Source organism: Gymnodraco acuticeps, unplaced genomic scaffold (assembly GCF_902827175.1).
Source record: "Gymnodraco acuticeps unplaced genomic scaffold, fGymAcu1.1, whole genome shotgun sequence".
NCBI classification, from domain to species: domain Eukaryota; kingdom Metazoa; phylum Chordata; class Actinopteri; order Perciformes; family Bathydraconidae; genus Gymnodraco; species Gymnodraco acuticeps.
Window position 1 is genome coordinate 1,210,600 of NW_022990047.1, and position 20,364 is coordinate 1,230,963.

Below are 20,364 nucleotides of genomic sequence, written 5' to 3' on the forward strand. Positions count from 1 at the left end.
TTGGACTCGGTACTAGTTTGACTGCTACTAACAATACATTGAAGTACTTTACTGTGTACTTTGTGAGAAATACTCTGTCAAAGTCCCCTCCATATAGCACATAATCTAATGCATCAGTCCGTCCCAGGCGGGAGTTTATAAACCAAAGAGTAACCGCCCTTACGGCACGCTCTGATAAGTAAAGCGAACGCACCCGCAAGGACACCTGGCCAGGGATGTGACAGTTTCAGGGGTTGACAAAATGTTCCTTAAAACCCCTAATGCTTGCTGCAATCTACGCGATTCATCTCCCTCCATCATGTTATGTTGATTTGAATCAGAAGTTCTGAACATGAGCCCGCCCCGCTCGACCTTCTGAGCCAATCACAGCGCAAGAATGACCTGCCTTCCGTTTCAACCATACTCCTTCCGTTTCCACTATACTTTCTCTCTCACATACATACATTCTTCTCTCACATACATATATTGTCTTCACACATACATACATTCTTCACTTGCATACATATATTGTCTTCACACATACATACATTCTTCTCTTGCATACATATATTCCCTTCAGACATGCATATTATAAAATATATGTATGTAAAAGGAGAATGTATGTATGTAAGAGTGAAAATATATGTATGTAAAAGGAGAATGTATGTGCGTGAGAGGACCAGTATGAATTATGGCCTGTACGGCCCCTCATAGTTGCCAGAGAGGACTGAAACTCAGCAGCAGGCCATTAGACTAACAACTTCAGAGGTAAACAAAACATTCAACACACGAGGCAAAAACACTGTGTATGTATCCTGCTACAGTATCAAAGTCACAGTAGCACAGTCACAGGACAAGAGAGTCTTCAAAAGTATTTCATATTAATACAAACAATTGGTGAGGGGTCTTTGCTAACAAAACACAGCTGAGCCTTTAACCAGTATCATGTTTAACATTGTAAACACCTACCTTTTTATGGAGAAGGGGAGATTGAGTCCACATTGTTCTTCATAAACAGGCAACAGCTATCTTTTCCTCACTTAAAAAAAACAATGCATTAGGCTGCTGCGAAATAGGACTACATTTCCTAGCCCCACGTGACGTCAACGCGCCAGTTTCCGCGAGTGAACACGTGACGTTTTGTTTTGGTCAGATAGGGGACCTAACGCGGAAGTTCTGCAAGTCTTCAGATGCAGGAGGACTCAGAATGGATAGCATCGGCTTCTTCTTCTTCTTAAGCCCTTTTGTTGTTTGCACATCTTCGGCTTCACCGCCGAATTTCGTCCTCCTTTTTGCAGATGATTTAGGTTTCGGGGACTTGGGTTGTTATGGACATCCCAGTTCTCTCACTCCAAACCTGGACCGGATGGCAGCTGGAGGGCTCCGGTTCACTGACTTCTACTGCACCAGCCCCGTGTGCACACCGTCCAGGTGTCTAACTTTAAATATACAGTATATGGTGTCTGCGCTGTCTGTAATGATGCAGGACCGACGCTGACTGATTTAATGTTATTGTCTGTAAGCGGGAGAGAATGTCCCATAAACAAATACGTTTTAATGTATGTGCAGTGTGCACTCGTTTTAATATTGTTGTCCCTTAATTGTATGTCATAAACCACCGCCGTAGGTTTGATTTCCAACATTCAATCCGGATCTAGTGGCGTATTGTTCCTCATTTTCACAGACAGAGGACAGATGGCTCTTATCCAAGCCTTGCTCTAAACCACAGGGTTTAATTTAGGGACCGTCAACAAATTACCGTTGAGGCTATTCGTGCACATTCTGATAATGATGTCACATTTTTTTGATAACATCTGTATTATGATAAGATTTTAGAAAAATATTTGTATTGAAGATCATTTAACCCTCCTATTGTCTTCGTCCGTCGTCGTCCCCCCCTTCAATGAAAGTGGTGATCAGCAATTGTATATGTTCAAATGTCTACTGTGAAGGATATCATAAAGCCTTAATGCAATCGAATCTAAAACAAAAGATGTATGATTGATGAAAGTAGTAAATCGGTCAGATTTGACCCGAAGACAACAAGAGGGTTAAGGTGTTTTTTTATATAGCTTTCTTGTTATGTTATCCATCCATCCATCTTCTCCCGCTTATCCGTGGTCGGGTCGCGGAGGTAGCAGTTCCAGCAGAGAGCCCCAAACGTTCCTTTCCCTGGCCACATCAACCAGCTCTGACCATAGCCGCGGGAAGTCATTTTGCTCAGGGGGTGCTGCCAAAAGTGAGGATGGAGCCGTTTAAAAAAACGGCTCCATCCTGTTTGTATAAGGCGAGACACGGCAGGCAAAAACATCGTTTTTCATGCACTGGTCAATTTTGAGATGTTGTGCTATTTTGATTCCATAACATGTTTTCTTTCAGGCTTTTGGAAGGAAAACGTACAAAATACACATTTAAGTGTTCATTTTACTATAGTTTGTCTATTTGCATCTGTATATTTCTCCTAAATTCACCAAAAGTTAGCATTCTAACGTAACATAAAGTATCGCGATCGCTGTTTGCACAATGTCATCGTTGGAAAAGCTCCGTCTCTCCTGCACAATGATTTCATAGTCATCGGATCCAAATATGGTCATTTCCTTTGTATCAGCAACCAATCGTGACAAAAGGGTCTTAAACCAAGAAACGAAATCTCATTGGCTGGTGTCAATTTCTGACAACGTGATTCGTTCAGATGCATCACGTGGTGTGCTAAAACACTTCCTGGTTAGCTTTCCGCTAGAAATGTAAATCTCAAAATGGCAAAAGAACGGCGAAAAAACCGTTCACATAGAAGACAACAACAATTGTCACTTGCACGAAGCAAGGTTATACAAAACACAAATGACCCCGAACATGAAATACCTTCACGGAGTGCGTCGAGGCGCAAGCTATCATCCAAAGAACAGGTTTAGCTAGCGCCTCACTGCAATCTTTAAAGTTCGTTTTCTCAAAATGAGTTTTTTCTCCTACTCTGAGTCCGAAATTTCCACTTCAGTTGCACTTACATACACCAAACCTTCCAGTTATATTCCTATCAATATTATGAAGGCTTTTACAGAAGGGTTTGTTCATATATCATTCATAGCCTGAATTATATAAGATTTTATACCTAGAAACATGGCGAAAATTGATATTTTAGGGCTGTTGACAATATTTTCTGATTTATGGAGTGATAAAGAGAGATATCCAAAATCCCTTCGGTGAAAGCCTTAGATGCTAATATGACTACAAAATAAAACGATAATTTTGAACCTGGCTTTATCCAAAGTGCAGATTTCGGTTCCTGAAATGTGTTAAAATATGCGCAAATGTAATGAGATAATGGATCATTTATATATATATATATATTACTTTAGTTGTAGAGGTGGTGGGCTGAGGAGTAGCTGGTGGTTCACTCTTTTTATTGGGTTGTTTGTTGGAGAAAAAAATCCAAAATCCTTTTTTGCACCATTCTAGAAAGTTGTCACTCTGCAGTGTGTGTGTCGCGTCAATTACGTCACTCTCCCAAGATCTACGACCTAGATGACTCGGATTTTACTTATTTGGAAAATAAATTCAAGCCACCTGATATATACTATGACTATTATATGCTACTGTATACAGCTAATTTTATTTTAAGTAAAATCATAACTATTTTATGTAGTTTAATCATTTTTATTTAGGTGGTCACTCAGTTTTTCAAATGTACACCACTCGCCAACAGGGGGTGCTGCAGCACCCCCAGCACCCCTACTTCCCGCGGCTATGGCTCTGACTTGGGGATCCCAAGGCGCTCCCAGGCCAGCGAAGATATATAATCCCTCCACCTGGTCCTAGGTCTACCCCTTGGTCTCTTCCCAGCTGGACGTGCCTGGAACCCCTCCCTCGGGAGGCGCCCAGGTGGCATCCTTACTAGGTGCCCGAACCACCTCAACTGGCTCCTTTCGACGCAAAGGAGGAGCGGTTCAACTCCGAGTCCCTCCCGGATGACTGAACTTCTCACCTTATCCCTAAGGGAGACGCCAGCCACCCTGCGGAGAAAACCCATCTCGGCCGCTTGTATCCGCGTTATGTTACCCAGTTACTCCAAATACACGGATATTATTACTACACAGGAGAAATAAGACACACCTATTTTATTTTACCTTCTATCATATTCTTTAATTAAGATTCAGCATTATTTTGTTAAGACACGTTATTTTTAAGAACTGTTTCAATCAAAATAAAGTCAAAATACAAGTATGAATTTGACAATGAGCATGTCGTCTTTAAATAATAGTCCCTATCTGTTTTGATGTATTTTCAGGGCATCGTTGTTGACAGGGCGTTATCAGACCCGCTCAGGTGTCTACCCAGGAGTGTTTTACCCAGGTTCTAGAGGGGGTCTTCCTCTGAATGAGACCACCATTGCTGAAGTGCTGAAACCTGTGGGCTATGCTACTGCAGCCATAGGGAAGTGGCACTTAGGAGTTGGTGCCAATGGGATGTTTCTTCCAACCAGGCAGGGGTTTGACCACTACCTGGGGATCCCCTACTCCCACGACATGGTCAGTGTGAATACATTTAGCTCCAAACTAAAATGACTGAGGTAATATGTGATAGTATTATTAAATGGGGAGATTTTGTATAGAATATTTGTTGTCTCCCTGTTTTTCCCAGGGTCCCTGTAGGAACCTGACTTGTTTCCCTCCAGATATTAAGTGTTTTGGATTCTGTGATGTGGGTACTGTCACCGTCCCACTAATGCACAATGAGGTCATCAAGCAGCAACCAGTCAACTTCCTGGAACTGGAAAGGGCTTACAGTGATTTTGCAACCGATTTCATTGCCACATCAGCAAAGAATAAACAACCTTTCTTCATCTACTATCCGTCCCATGTAAGCATCAACAATTTTAACATGTCCATGTCCATTTGAGTTTTCAAAACAAAACAATTTTTTTTGTAACCCCATGTCGATAGATAAGAACAATTCAGATGGTAAACACTTTCTTCTAATTCCTCCCACAGCACACCCACTACCCCCAGTATGCAGGAGTGGAGGCTGCCGGGCGTACTTTAAGGGGCCGATTTGGAGATTCTCTTTTTGAGTTTGACAACACGATAGGAAACCTACTGACAACTCTGGAGAAAACAGGAGTGATCAACAACACCCTCGTATTCTTCACTTCAGACAATGGGTTGGTTTTTGACGCCTGCTTTTATAGTTTCTTATGCAGACATGTTTATCTCCCACTCTGATAGCATTGGTACAGTTGTAAATTTTTCCTCTGTTCAAAGGTGAAGTTGCATTTTATCTTTGCCCTTTTTTATCTTTGATTTAATGCCTTGAGATAATGTATCCTTTATCAAATGGTGTGTTATTCATTTCTGTTCTTTAGGCCTGAACTGATGCGCATGTCCGGTGGAGGATGCTCTGGCCCTCTGAAGTGTGGAAAAGGCACAACTTATGAGGGGGGGATGAGGGAGCCGGCCATCGCCTTCTGGCCTGGCACCATCAGGCCAGGTCTGTATTTCTTAGACATCAAGAGCTAAAACCACTTGGTGTATATTCCCTTGTCCCCTTTTGCTTATTTCAGTCACATTTACTAAGCTACTGTATTTAAAAGCATACCACTTTACACTGAATTCATTAAAGAATCAACTGTTCTATGGCTAATTGTTGCCAATTTAATAGGCGGAATCGCTCTGATAGCCGCAACATACTGCAAAAACAGGGCAACAAACGCTTCCTGAAGGCCAGAAGTGTGTGCCTTGTGTCAGGGTCTTTAGTGAATACTGACTTTTCCCCCTGTATGCCTCTCTTTAGGTGTGACTCATGAGATGGCCAGCACTCTAGATATCCTCCCCACTATCGCAGGTCTGGCAGGAGCCAAGCTACCGCAGGTGATGCTGGACGGGGTCGATATGACAGACATCCTTATCAACCAAGGAAAGGTAATGGCTCACAGTCTATAGAATAAAATAATGTGTAAACACAAACAATGTTTTTAATTTGATATCTACTCATCTTTTGCAGGGTAAAAGGGAAACCATGATGTTCTACCCCACAGATCCCAGTGAGATGTATGGCCTGTTTGCACTCAGGCTAGGGAAGTACAAGGCCCACTTCTATACACGAGGTACAGCAGGCCTTTTAAAACAAGTAGAAATGTCCAGAGGCATAATCACAGTCAGAACTGAATTATTTATAAATTATTAGTCATATTTGTCCATGTTTGTTCTCAGGTGCTACACACAGTGGGACTACTCCAGATCAAGACTGCCCAGTATTTGCTGTCCTCAAGGCCCACGATCCCCCTCTCCTTTTCGACCTGGAGGCCGACCCCTCAGAGCACTACCCTCTCCAGCTTTTTGGAAAACCTGACCTCCAAGCCGTGCTGCAGCAGATCATACAAGTCAAGGAAAAGTTTCAGGCATCAATGGTGTTCGGAGAGAGCCAGATATCAAAAGGAGTCGACACAGACCTGGAGCCTTGCTGCAATCCTCGGTGTAGTCCCAAGCCGGGTTGCTGCAGGTGTTGATGGGACAAATCCCGCTAATAATGACAATTTGGGAAAAAATTGAAGTACACACTGATTTTGACCTCAAGAGGTCTTTGTGAAAGCACCAGATGTGATGCTGATTTTGTAATCATTTGATGATGCATTGCTACATGCTTGTGGACAGATATGATTAAATGACTGTGTACTGAAAAATAACATTGCACTAAAAATGTAGTGTATACATTTCCTGGATATTTTATTACATGTTTTAATCATTGATTTATTATTTAATTTTCACCTCAACATTCTTGATATTCATAGCATTTAGCATTGATGCATGGATTTTATGTGATTTAAAAAAAATGATTTGCAGTCTATTTCAAACACACAAGCAATCATGAGATCTGAACAATAAAGACAAGAATGAAGGTTTCAGACATCAAGCATATATTTTATTCATAAGACCAAACCCATGACAAGGCAGAGTGATTTTTGTTGTAATTTTTTTGTTTGCTTTTCCCTGGAATTTTGATTAACTCTACAATTGTTTGTTTTTAAAGATACAAGATAGGATATGTTTGTTCTGTCACATACTGTTTTGCTCTAGGTATACAGTAAAGCATCTTGTTAATTGTAATAAAGTCAAAAGTTTGGTTTAACTGTTAATGTATGTCTCAGCGGCTATATGGGACGAGATCATCCTCAGAGGTTGTTATTATGTAGCTGTGTGGAAAGAAGGGGTTTTAACTAGGCTGTAACGAGATAGAAAAACAGAAGCAAATAGATACCAAGAGATGGGTCACATAGTTGGTGATAATCGGCAAGATGCAATAATAGTTGTTTCAATGGCATCTTAATGACAAACTTTTCAGCTCTAACAGCAGATTGGTCAGTAGTCTGTTAGTGTCACACAATAATGATGTCACATCTCACACAGGTGCCCTAAATGTGCTGCTAAAGCCTGTCTGCAGGGACTTAAGGAGGTTTCTGGAACCGTAATTCCATCTATGTGACAGATACCGAGTGAAAAAACATGAAAACAAATTATTGCAGATCACAGATGTGTTTTTCTTTTATTTCAGGGGTTTCTGTCTGCTTGTGATCTTTCCTTGAATTTCTTTTGAATAATGAACATAATAATTTCATAACATACTCAACATAAAGGACACAGCACTATCTTATATTCACTATTGTATATACATAGTCTACCTGACAGCAATACATATAACAACCCCACATCCATCCCTGCCATATCAACAGTGAACTGAGGTGTTTGTTCTGGTGGACTGTGACTTAAAGCAGCAGAACAAGTTGCTAAACAGTGTCTGAAAGAACAATAAGGATAGTCGGAATTAATGGTCAGATGCCTGTAGTGAGTGCATTGTTTTTTCAAATATACCCCCTCCCCTATATAAGGTGCTAGACTGTAAGCAATGGTATGCTACAACAACCCCAGTGCAGGTTATTGTGTGATGTGTGAATGATCCTTTCAACCTTTGAACCAAACTTAGAGCAATGAATAATTGTGGCCATCTCTCTTACCAATCGTACTTGAAAAAACAAGATCGAAGTCTAACCATAACTATAAAACCTCCCTTTTAATGGATTATCAAAAGGTTTGTTTACATTGTGACCCTCTCACTGTACAGTAAGCACACTGCAGGATCTCATAACTAAACGTGGCCTACCGCTTCAGTTTTCCCTTTCCCCTCATTGAAACTGACAAATTAAAATACAACTGAGACTAGGGTGTCACCACACAGTTAATCAGTCCGAGGTGCGAGAGTATGGCTTTTCAGAGGGTATTAGTTTTCTTTGAGCTGAAGGTCACACCAATCATAGCAAAGCATACAGTAATGTATGATTTTTAACAGTTTTAACAGTTGAATGATTTTCTGTGAAAGCTTCCCAAGGTAAAGGTCAGCCAGTGCAGCTTTGAGGACAGGACAAAGGTAAAATGTCACCCTAAATGTGCTGAGACTTAACTGCACGTAATCCAAGATGACTTAAATATCTTGCAGGGGCTAATGACATCTCCAAAGTTTTACAAGTCATTAATCTAAAATCTCTCACTCCTGCAGTTACTCCTGTCAAAGTGAGTCCCGAATACCCATGACAAATCAAAATCCCCTCCATCAGTCTCAGCTGTGAGTGTTTGTGGATTAGTTAGTTAGACTGGATGAGACGCCTGTATTTCTACTTTCTATACATACGTATTTACAACACAAACTACGTCTTGAACGAGACACAGGGGTAAGCTTGGACCAAGGACGGTTCACTGTACTCTCTCTACTTTGCTCCAATGCCACTATCAGTAAAAATCAAATGAGCAGTTTCTCAATATTGAACCAAATACATATTTACAGCTAATTAAACCCCCAACCTCTTGATTCTACACCATTCCCGTACTGATTGTTGAGCTGCTTGCCATTCACTTGGATATGTGTATTATTGGTGTGTCTGTGTGCAGTAATCCTACTAGCCATGCATTGAAAGGTGAAACAGCAGTAGTAGGTATATTGTTTTCATTTCAAAAGAGGAACCTTAAAATAAACAAGTGCTCAGCGTTTTAGTTTCATATCATAGAAAAAGATAAAGAAACAGGCAATCATTCCATTGAGATAATGGAAATAAAGAGAGAGGGATGAAATCAGTCAAATGCCTAGCAGACTGTAAAAATTAAGATCCCAGTTTTAGAGGGACACAATGGAGAGAAGACCCCACTGACAGCGCCCTCTGGTGGCAAACTCGATAATCATACACAAGCTGCAGAGAGAGAAGGTAGTAGTCATGGCAATTCTGCCTACTCCAGGTAGATGTCCTCGGTGGGGCAGGCGTACTCCAGATGCTCCTGGTAATACTCCTGGAAGGCCCGTCTGCGGATAAGGCATGGCAAGGCAAGTTTATTTATATAGCACCTTTCAACACAAGGCAATTCAAAGTGCTTTACAAAAATGAAAGACATTAAGAGCATTTAGAAACATATTATAAAATGATATCTAGAAACACTAATTTCAAAGCAATGATATAAAATGACATTAAAAACACTCATTTAAAAGCAAAGATAAAAAGCAAAGATAATAAAAGTTACAGTGCAGTTTAAGATATGAATATATCAATTAAAAGCAGCGGCAAAAAGAAAAGTCTTCAGCCTGGATTTAAAAGTAGTAAGAGTTGCAGCGGACCTGCAGGTTTCTGGGAGTTTGTTCCAGATATTTGGATCATAATAACTGAACGCTGCTTTACCATGTTTAGTTCTGACTCTGGGGACAGAAAGCTGACCAGTCCCTGAAGACCTGAGAGTTCTGGATGGTTCATAATTTAGCAGGAGGTCAGAAATGTATTTTGGGCCTAAACCATTCAATGCTTTATAAACCAGCAGCAGTATGTTGAAATCAATTATTTGACACACAGGAAGCCAGTGTAAAGACTTCAGAACAGGAGTGATGTGATCCACTTTCTTAGTGTTGGTAAGGACTCGAGCAGCGGCGTTCTGAATCAGCTGCAGCTTTCTAATGGATTTTTTAGTGAGACCTGTGAAGACACCATTACAGTAGTCGAGTCTACTGAGGATAAAAGCATGGACAAGTTTTTCCAAATCCTGCTGTGACATTAGTCTTTTAATCCTAGATATGTTCTTTAGGTGATAGTAGGCTGATTTAGTAACTGTTTTAATGTGACTGTTGAAACTCAGTTCAGAGTCCATGACTACACCTAGATTTCTGGCTTTATCTGTTGTTTTGAACATTGCAGACTGAAGCTCAGCGCTAACTTTTATACGTTCTGCCTTGGCTCCAAAAACCATTACCTCAGTTTTATCTTTGTTTAATTGGAGAAAGTTCTGACACATCCAGTCATTGATTTGTTCAATACACTTACTCAGTGTTTGAATTGGAGCGTAGTCTCCTGGTGAAATGGTTATGTAAATGTGGGTGTCATCCGCATAGCTATGGTAACTTATTTTGTAGTTTTTCATTATCTGAGCCAGTGGTAGCATGTAGATGTTAAAGAGAAGAGGCCCCAAGATGGAGCCTTGAGGAACCCCACATGTCATATGTGTCAACTCAGATGTGTATTTACCTATAGAAACAAAGTTGTTTCTGTCCTTTAAGTAGGATTCAATCCCATTTAGAACTGTTGCCGAATGTCCCATCTAGTTTTCCAGTCAGTCTTGTAATATGTTGTGGTCAACAGTGTCAAACGCAGCACTGAGATTTAATAATACTATAATAAGACAAACAGATGACTGAAGATCAACCTGCCAGCATTTAGAAGACACTTACTTAGTGATCCATATTGTAACAGAATTTGTAAAGCCATGTTCTGACTATTTACAAAGAAATGGCTGTTTGGTGCCAACGTAAAGATTGCTTCTAGTGCAAACACAGAACCAATCTCACTGAAAGCAGTGTTACTGGTTTTTTTCATAGGGTTTGTCTATTTCACAGACAAAGCACAATGTGAAGCTCAGCCCAACCCTACTGCTCTGCTGAAACGATTAGTTGATTAACAGAAAATGTTTAACAAATATGTTGATAATGGATGCAGAAATCCTAGGACATGCTGTTTCAGTCTCTCAAATATGGCGTTTTATCAGTTTTATATCATATAAACTTTAATGGATTTGGGATTTGGACTGACAAAAAAAGACATCACCTTTAAGGAACACATTCTACTCTTCATCCCCATTTTCCGACATTTATATACCAAAAGATTAATAGATGAATCTAAAAAAGAATCTCATTAGTTGCAGCCATACACGTCTGCCTGCTCTTGCCTCACCTTGAGACAGTAAACAATCTGTATTTTTAATTATTCAAATGCAATATGTAGGAATCTGGCATGGCTAAGCTCCCAGACATGCACACACATAAAAGGCTATACTGCAAAATAAACCTGGATCAGTGCTCACTTATCCAGCTACAGATGAGAGTGATTGGTAGTAAAGATGCACTCTCATGGACTTTGATATCAGACTACAGAAGCAAAACATCAAAGAGCACTTCAAATATGATTTACAGCTAAATAGTTAATGTTATAGGCTTTTCAAGTCATTAGTGTGCCTTGGTAATTCTGATGTATGGTAAGTGATGTGATAATGTGATTTGGACTCACCCAACACACTCTGCTACAGGTCGCATAGACTCCTGGGATACAAACACGTGGCAAGCAAATCTGTTCAGCATCGGTGTGCTTAGTTATGAAGCCAAAGTAACTGCAGAGAGAAGAACAAATATGATTAAATCAGTCACACTAAACAATGGTGACATGAGGACAGAAAACCAATGTGTGTGTTTACCAATTGTTCCTCGGATGGCATCCACAAAATGAGATGTTCTTCATCTGGAAGAAGTGACTACATCTGTCATACTACAGGAAGAGAGAGATGCAGAGACAAAGGTGTAAAGACATAACCATCAATGCAACATAATTTCACAATAAAGAAATGATCTATCTTTATGTGAGTCATTTATAAATGACTGTAATTATTTGTACATACCTCATCAAGGGCATCATATTCATCCTCCAGGCTCATGATCAGTTTCACTCCTTGCAAGCTAATCTCCAGCTCACACAGAGAAGGAGGCCGCACATGTACCGTCCGTTTCCTCGATATCGCAATCTTATGTACAGAAAATACCTTTGTGTCAATACAAATATGCTTTAATGGTGAATACATATTTGTTTGTGATTGGGTATGTGTTTTGCTGTTTTCCACTTAACTTACCTTCTGCATGGCAGCGCAGAGAATGCCGTTGCCTTGGTGATAAGGTACCTCGACTGACCCCAAAAACTGAACGTTGAAAGTCTCGATCCATGCAGGATTTCTTTTCATTCCTACGGGTTGTAATGCAGACATACAGAGCATGTGATTCTTCTGACCTTCACACTGAGACGCAGAAAATGACAGGTGATGTATTTCTCAACTCACCCAACAACTCCTTAGATTGGCCTATGACCTCGTGGGCATAGAAGGCGGGAAAGATGCCCCTCTCCCCTGTCCGCATGTTATAACCTCGGTACCAGTAGTCATCCTCTTCTTCCTCCACATATAAAGGATCATCAACATCCAGCTCCAGCTCATCTGCATGTCTGGGAATGAACCTGCAGAGAGCAGCAGAGAGTCAGAGGACAAAAGAGAAATGTTAAACAGTGTGTCTTTGCATGTGTTTCCTGCTGTTAGGCATCCTTTAGACTGGAGTTCATTTGATCAGGAAGCATCTGATTTGGTTTTGGGTGACTCCCATGGGGAGAAGAGATAAATAAATTAGGAAACAGCTGACAGGGTTGGAAACAAAAGAGTTATAGTAATATTAAGGAGTCAAAGTGCTCTAGTTAGAGGGGATGTACTTACTGAAAGAGAACAATGGCAAAGCGAATGCATAATATTACATCCACAACATAAATGTATATAATAGTAAGGTGCTTGTAGCTTTCTCTCTCACTATTGCACACACACAAGCAGAGACACAGGTGGCTGATGTGATTATTACTGGTCGTCCTGCAGCTCTCGAGCCCAGCTGTAGTTGGACATCTGCCCTCCTCCCTAACATAATTAGTGTCAACTTAAAGAAATATTGTTTTGTTTAGCTAGACTTTTTCTTCTAGACAGAAAAGGGCAATTTTGGAGCTAATGGCATTCACAATACCATTATGTTTCTACAACCTTTTGCAATATTTATCTATAGATCTAATTTTCACTGTAATTCACATTTCTCCAAATATTGTCCCATGATCAAGAATGAGTGTGCTGTAGATTGTCTCACCTGTAGACTGCCCTGTGTGTCTGGTCCCTCTCCTCTCCATTGATGGTACAGGAGAAAAGTCCAAAAGACTCTGTGCCTAGACAGCAGAAACACATAAGACTGTTTTGATGACCTGAAAACGACCTTGTTCAAATGTCTAAAATAAAATACATTATTCCATGGTTGTAGTTATTTGTTGGTGCTATACTCTCAAGTTAACTTTTTGCAAGGAAGTTAGATTTGTTATTAGATTTGTCAAAAAATAAATGGAAAAGAAAGCATTTGTAATGAGCCTTTCATTATGCAAATCACTCTTCATTAGGGATATAAATCTTGATGCTAGAGTACTGATTGATGAGGGATGTACTGGGAAGCAGCAGAGCCCTCCCATTGTGCGCTTGTGTGGTCTCCCTCTCAAATTTAGATCACATGCTACTGTATCATTCTGACAGCAATGTGTTAAACCTAAATGTAGTGTATCATGGTAAGGACCCTGAGGGGAAATGTTTACCAATAATGTTGCTGGGCTATAACCTGTAGGCTGTATAATTGGCTACATGTTGGCTTAATTTAAAGGAATACTTCCATATTTTGGAAAATGCCGCTACCAGCACAGCACTTATGACAGGTTGGGTTTAATTGAATAATATAATTAATATATAATGTGTTAAGCTTTAGAGACTTTTGGAATAATGTAATACTTGATGCTAAGCTAAGCTTACTATTCCCTGACTGTACTTTTAAAGTTTATTGACCAATACAGTTGTATTGATTTATCAGGAAGAAAGAAAATGTGTGTAAATTCACAATGTCAAACCGTTCCTTTAATCCTAAAATTGACACTTTGATTGCAAAAACATATCTGGGTGTTTTCCAGAAGGGTGTGGGACTTACTGGAGGAGCGGGAGGTGCTGTTGACAAACACATTGAGGAACTTCTTGGAGAATGGGAGATCAGCTTCAGGTGAAGAGTCCTCAGAAGAACTGAGAAATTCTGGCCTCACTTTTTCATTATCGCGACCGTAGCTCACCTGCCCTGTCTCCACATGGTCTTCATCACATAGCGTGGACAGCTCACTTTCATCGCTCAGAACGGATGTGCACCTGAGAGGACAACATGTGTCCGTTTCAAATATCAATTTAGGGTTAGACATCCACAAATGCTTTAAACTGCTTGATTCACCACCAGACATAAAGTAGAGTTTGATCAAAACATTTAGAAACAATGTTATATTATTACTTCTTGTAGTAGAATAAAGCAAATCATATTAAATGTGTTCCGCTCAATTGAAACAAAGACACACACATACAATTTCTTTCTTAGATTTCATACATTCAACACACCATCAGATCATACCTTCTGAGTTTAACTAGTTCCAGCGTAGTATTCTCATCCACCACTAGTGTGTACTTCATGGAGTCATAGGCCAGTTCATCCTCTTCGTTTGACTGCCTCAGAGACAGATTTGTCTTGCACAGTGGGAGGTCTCGGTCAGATAAGGGATGATTTTGTACACTGGAATCAATTGGTGGTGAACTGTCGAGCTCTAAGTCACTCTCCCTGTAGGACTGCTTCCTCATGTCACCCATTAAAGGGTATGAGTCTCCATCGTCCTCCTCTTCTTCATTGTCTGTAGAGTAAGAGAGGCTGAAGCAGCGGTTGGTCTGGGTGGTCGGTATGTCTAGTGTCAGGCTGTGTTTAACCTCGGTGATACGCTCAAGAGAGGCTGAGGAGCGGCTCGTTGGCCTGGGCTCAGTCTCTCGCCCTTCGTCTTTGTCGCTCACCACGCTCTCACTGAGGCTCGGAGAGTCCAGTTCCTTCCTTCCCTCGTGCATCATCAAGTCATTATTGGGCTCTTGATCCTCCTCCTGTCTTCTAGTGTTCTTAGATGGTTTGTCTGTGAAGTTCTTCTCAGAGTCTTGCGTTGCATACAAGGTGTTTAAATCTGTGATTCCCCTCCCGTTGTGTTCACACCCCTCCACACTCTTCCTCCTCTCTCCAGGCTCCATCATATCGTACCCTTTAGCTTCCTTCTCTTCTTCATCTAATTCATCCATCTCTGCCTTCTTCTCTTGGTCCTCATCATTGAAACCATCTCCCTCTCCAATGTCTGAGGATGGTGAGATGGTGTCGGACACAGACAACTTCCTCTTGAAGCAGTCCTCAGGACAACTGATGGGATACGAGCCCTCTGAGATCATCCTGTTGACCAAGTTGCAGAGCAGCCACGGTGAGTCTGAGTTCTCGCTCAGTTCGTCTTCACTCTCTGAGTCAGACTCGCCTTCACTGGTTCCATCATATTCATCTGCATTGGGCATAAGCCTTGGTCCAACTGGCAGGTAGAAGGAGCGTTTGAAGCTCTCTAGACTGTGGTCTGGTTCTATCTGCAGTACCATCTGTCTGGACAGACTGTCTTCACATTGTTGGGCTGGAGGCAGAGTCTCATCTGGGTCCGCCTGGTGCTCAAAAGACAGCTCATCATCCACATTCTGCAGGGGCTCCTCCTCGTAGGGCTCAGGAGGTAAGATGGGTGAGTCCAGAGGGTATGGTGAGGGTAGAGGCGAAGGAGAGGGAAGAATAGACCCTTCTTTGATTGGGTCAGGCTGGCCAAGAAGTAGAGACGTTTTAAGTCCCACAATGTCACTGTCCTGCTCTAACTCTGTCTCCAGGTCCAGTTCCTGGTCTGATGTAGGCGAGCTGGCCTCCTCAATGGAGTTGGTGAGGTGGGACGAGCGCCCACTGCTGCTCTCATCACTTGTCAGGTCCAGCTCGGTCTCAGAGATAGAGGAGATCATGTTGGAGACCACAGCTCCACAGGTAAACGCTGCCTCCAGCTCCCCTTCAATGTCAGAGTCAGAGCCAGGAGAGCTTAGGTCCTTATCCTGGTCTGAAGTCATGTAACCCTGCTGGTTCATATCTGCTATCCCTGGGTCTGACGATGGAGAGGTGGAGTCGTTACCTGCTGCCTCCATGGCAGAAACTCCTGCATCTGAACGACTGGTGGACACATAGCTAGAGAAGGAGGTGGGTTCAATTGAGGGGAATTCTACATATGAACATCGACTCTCCTTACACACCATATCGTAGGTCTCCTTACACATAAATTCCACATCATAGTCCTTCTCCAGCTCCTCATCAGACAGCGGTGTATCTGCACCGTCATTGACTCCAATGGGGGCAGTGGATGACAAGCAGTGACTGGTCCCATCCAGGTCTAAGTCGTTCTCTGGCTCCAAACCTGACTCACTGGTGATTGTGTAAGTGTCTGTGGCACGCCGGTTTGAGTGTTTGTGGTTGTGGTCGCTGTTGAGGTCATGGTCCACCTCTGTGTCTGAACACTGGGATTGTTCATCTACAGAAGGTACTCTGGTCTTCTGGATTAATGGATCTGCCTTTTGCTCAGTGAGATCACCAGAACAAGGGTGGGACTTGTGTTGACCAAATGAGCCTACAGAGATAAAAAGGGGCAGAAAAACAAGAAGGGCCATAAGAAAATGAAAATAATGCATGACAAAGGAATGAAGAAGATGATGAGAAATATGCAAACACAGAAAGGAGACATATCATAAGGGTTGTGGGGAAAAGGCAATTTGGACATAATTGTAATAATGAATGAAATGACATGTTTTACATTTAAAAACAAGAGGGTGATGGATGAGTCAGTTCAGCCATCTCTTCACTAGAAGCATACTCATGTAACTCCCTAAAGTGGACATGTGCAAATGGGACTGTAAGAATCACCATGAGAGTGTTAAAACATACTGTACTGGTGAACAAGTCAAATTCACTTCACGTCACTCCATTTCACATCACGGCACCACACGACACTGATGACTATGGAATTATCTGCTTTTGGGGTTGGCCTTTTTGTTACCGTATTCGGGCCTCTCCCGCCTGTTGCCCTCCATGTCGCAGAGGAGGGGCCTGTGAGGGGATTGGGGGTTCCCGCCCTCCCCAGTCTGTTTTTGGGGAGTACCTTTGGTTTGAGACCCTGGTGCCTGGGTAACTGGAGAGGCTGGGCACTGGCCTGTCACAGGGACACCATCCTCCAGACATGTGTGGGTTGGAGACAGACGACCTGGAGGGATAGAAGATATTTATTTTGAAAGTTATACCTGCAATGTGTAAAGGAGCTTATTTTGAACATGCAGCATTGATTTATCTGGTAAGTTATGTTTATGTTTATGTTTAAAGTACCTTCAAATTACCACACTTGAGCCAATCAAAGCCATTTTTATTTAAAAAAAACAACTTAATTACATTCTGTTGAATTTAGGGATATGTTATTGTGTTGTATTATACTGTATTATATGTTAATATTCTACATATTGTAGAAAATAATTTAAGTTAAAGGTGGGGTAGGTAAGTTTGAGAAACCGGCTCGAGATACACTTTTTGTTATATTCCATGGAATGCTCTTAACATCCCGATAGCAATGAATATCTTAAGTGCTTTGACCAAAAATCCATAAAAAAAGTTCATCTGTGGAAGCTGTAGTAATGTAAAAAGCACGACCAATCATTTTAGCCGGCCCGGCTAAAATAACTGGATGGCCTACAGTACCTGCCTGTCAGCCTTCCATCTGTGCACAAACTTATCTCGTGCCCTCATTGGTCATGTGCGCGTTCGTGTGTGTTGGAGGAGGGGATCTGTAAGGAGGCAGATATTTTCCGGCTGTGTATTTTCAAATTCTAGCGCACCCGAGCTGGTTTCTCCAAAATTACCTACCCCACCTTTAAGCTTTGATGCAGGCTATTTATGTACCACAGATAATTTGTCATTTATTTACCCTGTGAGGTCTTCCGTAAAGAGTCTTGCCAGCTTCCTTTTTTGGGCGACAGACTGCTGTTGTTGTTCAATGAATCCTAATGAAAAGAGAGCAAAGGAGATACTGAACAATGTTGAACAGTACTATGACAACGAGTAAGAATTGTGCATAATCGATATTAGTGTTTGTTGGGACCAGAGCTTCAGGCTGCTAACCTGTGACACAGCAGTGGTGAGGTTCAGTGTGGTCGGTCTGCTCTTAAGTGTGCCAAGAGAAGGAGAGAGAGGAGGCGAGGCAGAGGGGGACGGGGGTGCATCAGGGTCAATCTCTTCATCTTCGTCGTCTTCATCATCCTCATCATCCTCATCTTCGTCGTCAATCATCTCAAACTCCTGGAAGTCATCCTGGAAGGAGCAGACTGCGTGGTGCATGTCACTCTTCTCCAGTATAAGGGAGTCCTAAAGCCAGAAAGGAGAAGGGGGATTTGTATGTTTTCACACTTTGAATTATATTTCATATAGACAAATTAAAGCATTTCCTGCTCTGAAAGCATGAAGGGAAACTATTATGTAGTGAACTAACACAAATGAAAGGAAAAAGCTGCTACCTTCTATCCACTGCATAATATTACATCCTTTTTCCTTTAAAAGCTTTGCCAAGAACAGGCCTGTCCAAGAGATGAATGCAACAAGGAGAGCACAGATGGACGGCATGCGACACAATGTACTGTGATTACACAGAGGGCCTTTGTAAAACACAGACACACACATAAAAGCACTGTAGTTGGCAACTCTGCACACATGAACAGCCACAGTACATTTTGCTGATAGGATTTTTTCTTGCAGCCTTGAGTGTTTTGTTCATCATAAGCACACATGAATATATTTTGAGTGTATGTGTGTGTTTGTATACATAAGAAAGAGCAGGTAGGTGCAGCCTTCAGCATCAACAACATAAACACCTCCCCATTAAAAGAAAAAGGTGAAAAGGTTGAACCAATTAAGTCACTAAATATAAAGTCACTCTGCAAAAACCCTGCAAAAGCAGAACAGCAGTCTTGAGGATGGACTGTTTTGAAGACAAAGGAAGGAGAGATAATGTGTGAAAGACGAACGCAAACATAGGAGAGGCAAGGAAACGAGAGTGGATCAATCAGACATCTCTCAGGTTTCAGCAAGTTTACCGGAAAGGAGTGCACTAAATGATGTTAAGGTTCAAAAGACCACACCTCCATAAGCATATAAGTGTTATATTTGCCAGATACAAGGTTTAATGAGGGTGCAATTTCAATTAAGTAGATAATTGACACACATCTCCCAATGTTGGCTAGTTGTGGAAGAATAGGTAATTTCAATGTCTGTCACAAGGCAACATTGATCAAATAGCTGCTTTGTGGAATTGTATAATCTCTCACCAAGGGATGATATATTATTACGGATTGTTAAAAAAGAAGACTCAAGAAAGTTACTGTGACAAATAACCATTACCGGGGTAATCATAAATATCCTCACTGATTTTTGCAGGTGAACTGTGTTTATAAACGTTTTTCATTTAATAAAGATCGCTGATACAATTAAAATATTTGTTTCTTACCTAAATGTAATATGATTCCAATATGTGCCATTTTAAGAGTTTAAGCTGATTTGATGTTTATGGAGATAATATAGATAACTGCGGGGTAGTGACATGTTCATATTGACCCATGCTTCACTCATTTAACGTTATCTCTCCCTGATGAGCCTCAAACATTGAGCAGGAAACCTTGCTTATGCTGATATTACAATAAGCTGCTACATCTTCGTTACCAGATGCAGAGTGCACGATACTACTTTTTCTGATCATCTCTTCCCTACTTTGACAATGCTAACACAAGGATTGATTTATCTGGTTTGCAGTTTGAACAGCGCAGCAGTTTCTATGCCTTTCAGTGCAGTCTCTTTAATGGAGGAATCAAAGCTCACCCTTTCACCCATCCAACAACATTATGCTGACGACTGGTGCATCCACTTTATGCCACAGCAACAAAAATCAACACACAGTCTTTTGCTGACAGAGTCCACATGAATATTCATAAATAGAACTCATTAACATAGATATTTTGTCTGTCATTTAGCTGTTAATGTGAAACAAAGTTTTGAAAGGAATTTTGTGTGTGCTAAGAAACCTTTCAATCGATCATTATATCATCTCACTTCATAATGTACTACTGTCAAGTTTCACAATGCTGTCTCCTCACACTGACCCATTATAAAACATCACTGGGGATATGTGACCTATAACTCTATGTCAGTGTAAAAATCCAGAGATCCATCAGCAAGGTTGTGAAAGTGCCACATTTGCCTCGGAGAAAAATCTGTACTGTCAAGAGTCATTTTTTAGCCCGGGCAACTGACAGACAGGCAGGGAGA

General features: G+C 41.3%; 3 protein-coding genes across 3 annotated transcripts in view; 1 reads left to right on the top strand and 2 right to left on the bottom strand.

Moving 5' to 3' along the window:
- The window catches only part of shank3a (SH3 and multiple ankyrin repeat domains 3a), a 242,261-nt gene extending 241,073 nt beyond the window's left edge, over window positions 1-1,188 (bottom strand). The window contains 1 exon segment of the mRNA XM_034215672.1: window positions 949-1,188. The gene's annotated coding sequence lies outside the window, so the exon portion shown is untranslated.
- Window positions 1,187-7,101, top strand: arsa (arylsulfatase A). Its single transcript, XM_034215671.1, has 8 exons — window positions 1,187-1,410; window positions 4,265-4,505; window positions 4,618-4,836; window positions 4,968-5,137; window positions 5,339-5,463; window positions 5,767-5,894; window positions 5,977-6,079; window positions 6,186-7,101. Exons 1-8 carry the CDS (start codon window positions 1,187-1,189, stop codon window positions 6,479-6,481), a joined length of 1,506 nt encoding a protein of 501 aa, XP_034071562.1. The 3' UTR covers window positions 6,482-7,101.
- mapk8ip2 (mitogen-activated protein kinase 8 interacting protein 2) overlaps window positions 6,873-20,364 on the bottom strand; it is a 37,520-nt gene continuing 24,028 nt past the window's right edge. Inside the window, 13 exon segments of the mRNA XM_034215670.1 lie at window positions 6,873-9,318; window positions 11,558-11,631; window positions 11,633-11,657; window positions 11,742-11,812; window positions 11,943-12,065; window positions 12,171-12,280; window positions 12,375-12,547; window positions 13,210-13,285; window positions 14,083-14,291; window positions 14,545-16,636; window positions 17,063-17,266; window positions 17,978-18,053; window positions 18,172-18,414. Of these exon segments, the coding sequence (XP_034071561.1) occupies window positions 9,246-9,318; window positions 11,558-11,631; window positions 11,633-11,657; window positions 11,742-11,812; window positions 11,943-12,065; window positions 12,171-12,280; window positions 12,375-12,547; window positions 13,210-13,285; window positions 14,083-14,291; window positions 14,545-16,636; window positions 17,063-17,266; window positions 17,978-18,053; window positions 18,172-18,414 (3,549 nt within the window). The 3' untranslated portion in view covers window positions 6,873-9,245.

Excerpts from the sequence above, each read along its gene's own strand:
- arsa (XM_034215671.1), top strand. The coding sequence starts at position 1,187 with ATGGATAGCATCGGCTTCTTCTTCTTCTTAAGCCCTTTTGTTGTTTGC. Across the intron at positions 4,506-4,617 it reads TCCCCTACTCCCACGACATG|GGTCCCTGTAGGAACCTGAC; the intron begins GTCAGTGTGAAT and ends TGTTTTTCCCAG. Across the intron at positions 6,080-6,185 it reads GGCCCACTTCTATACACGAG|GTGCTACACACAGTGGGACT; the intron begins GTACAGCAGGCC and ends GTTTGTTCTCAG.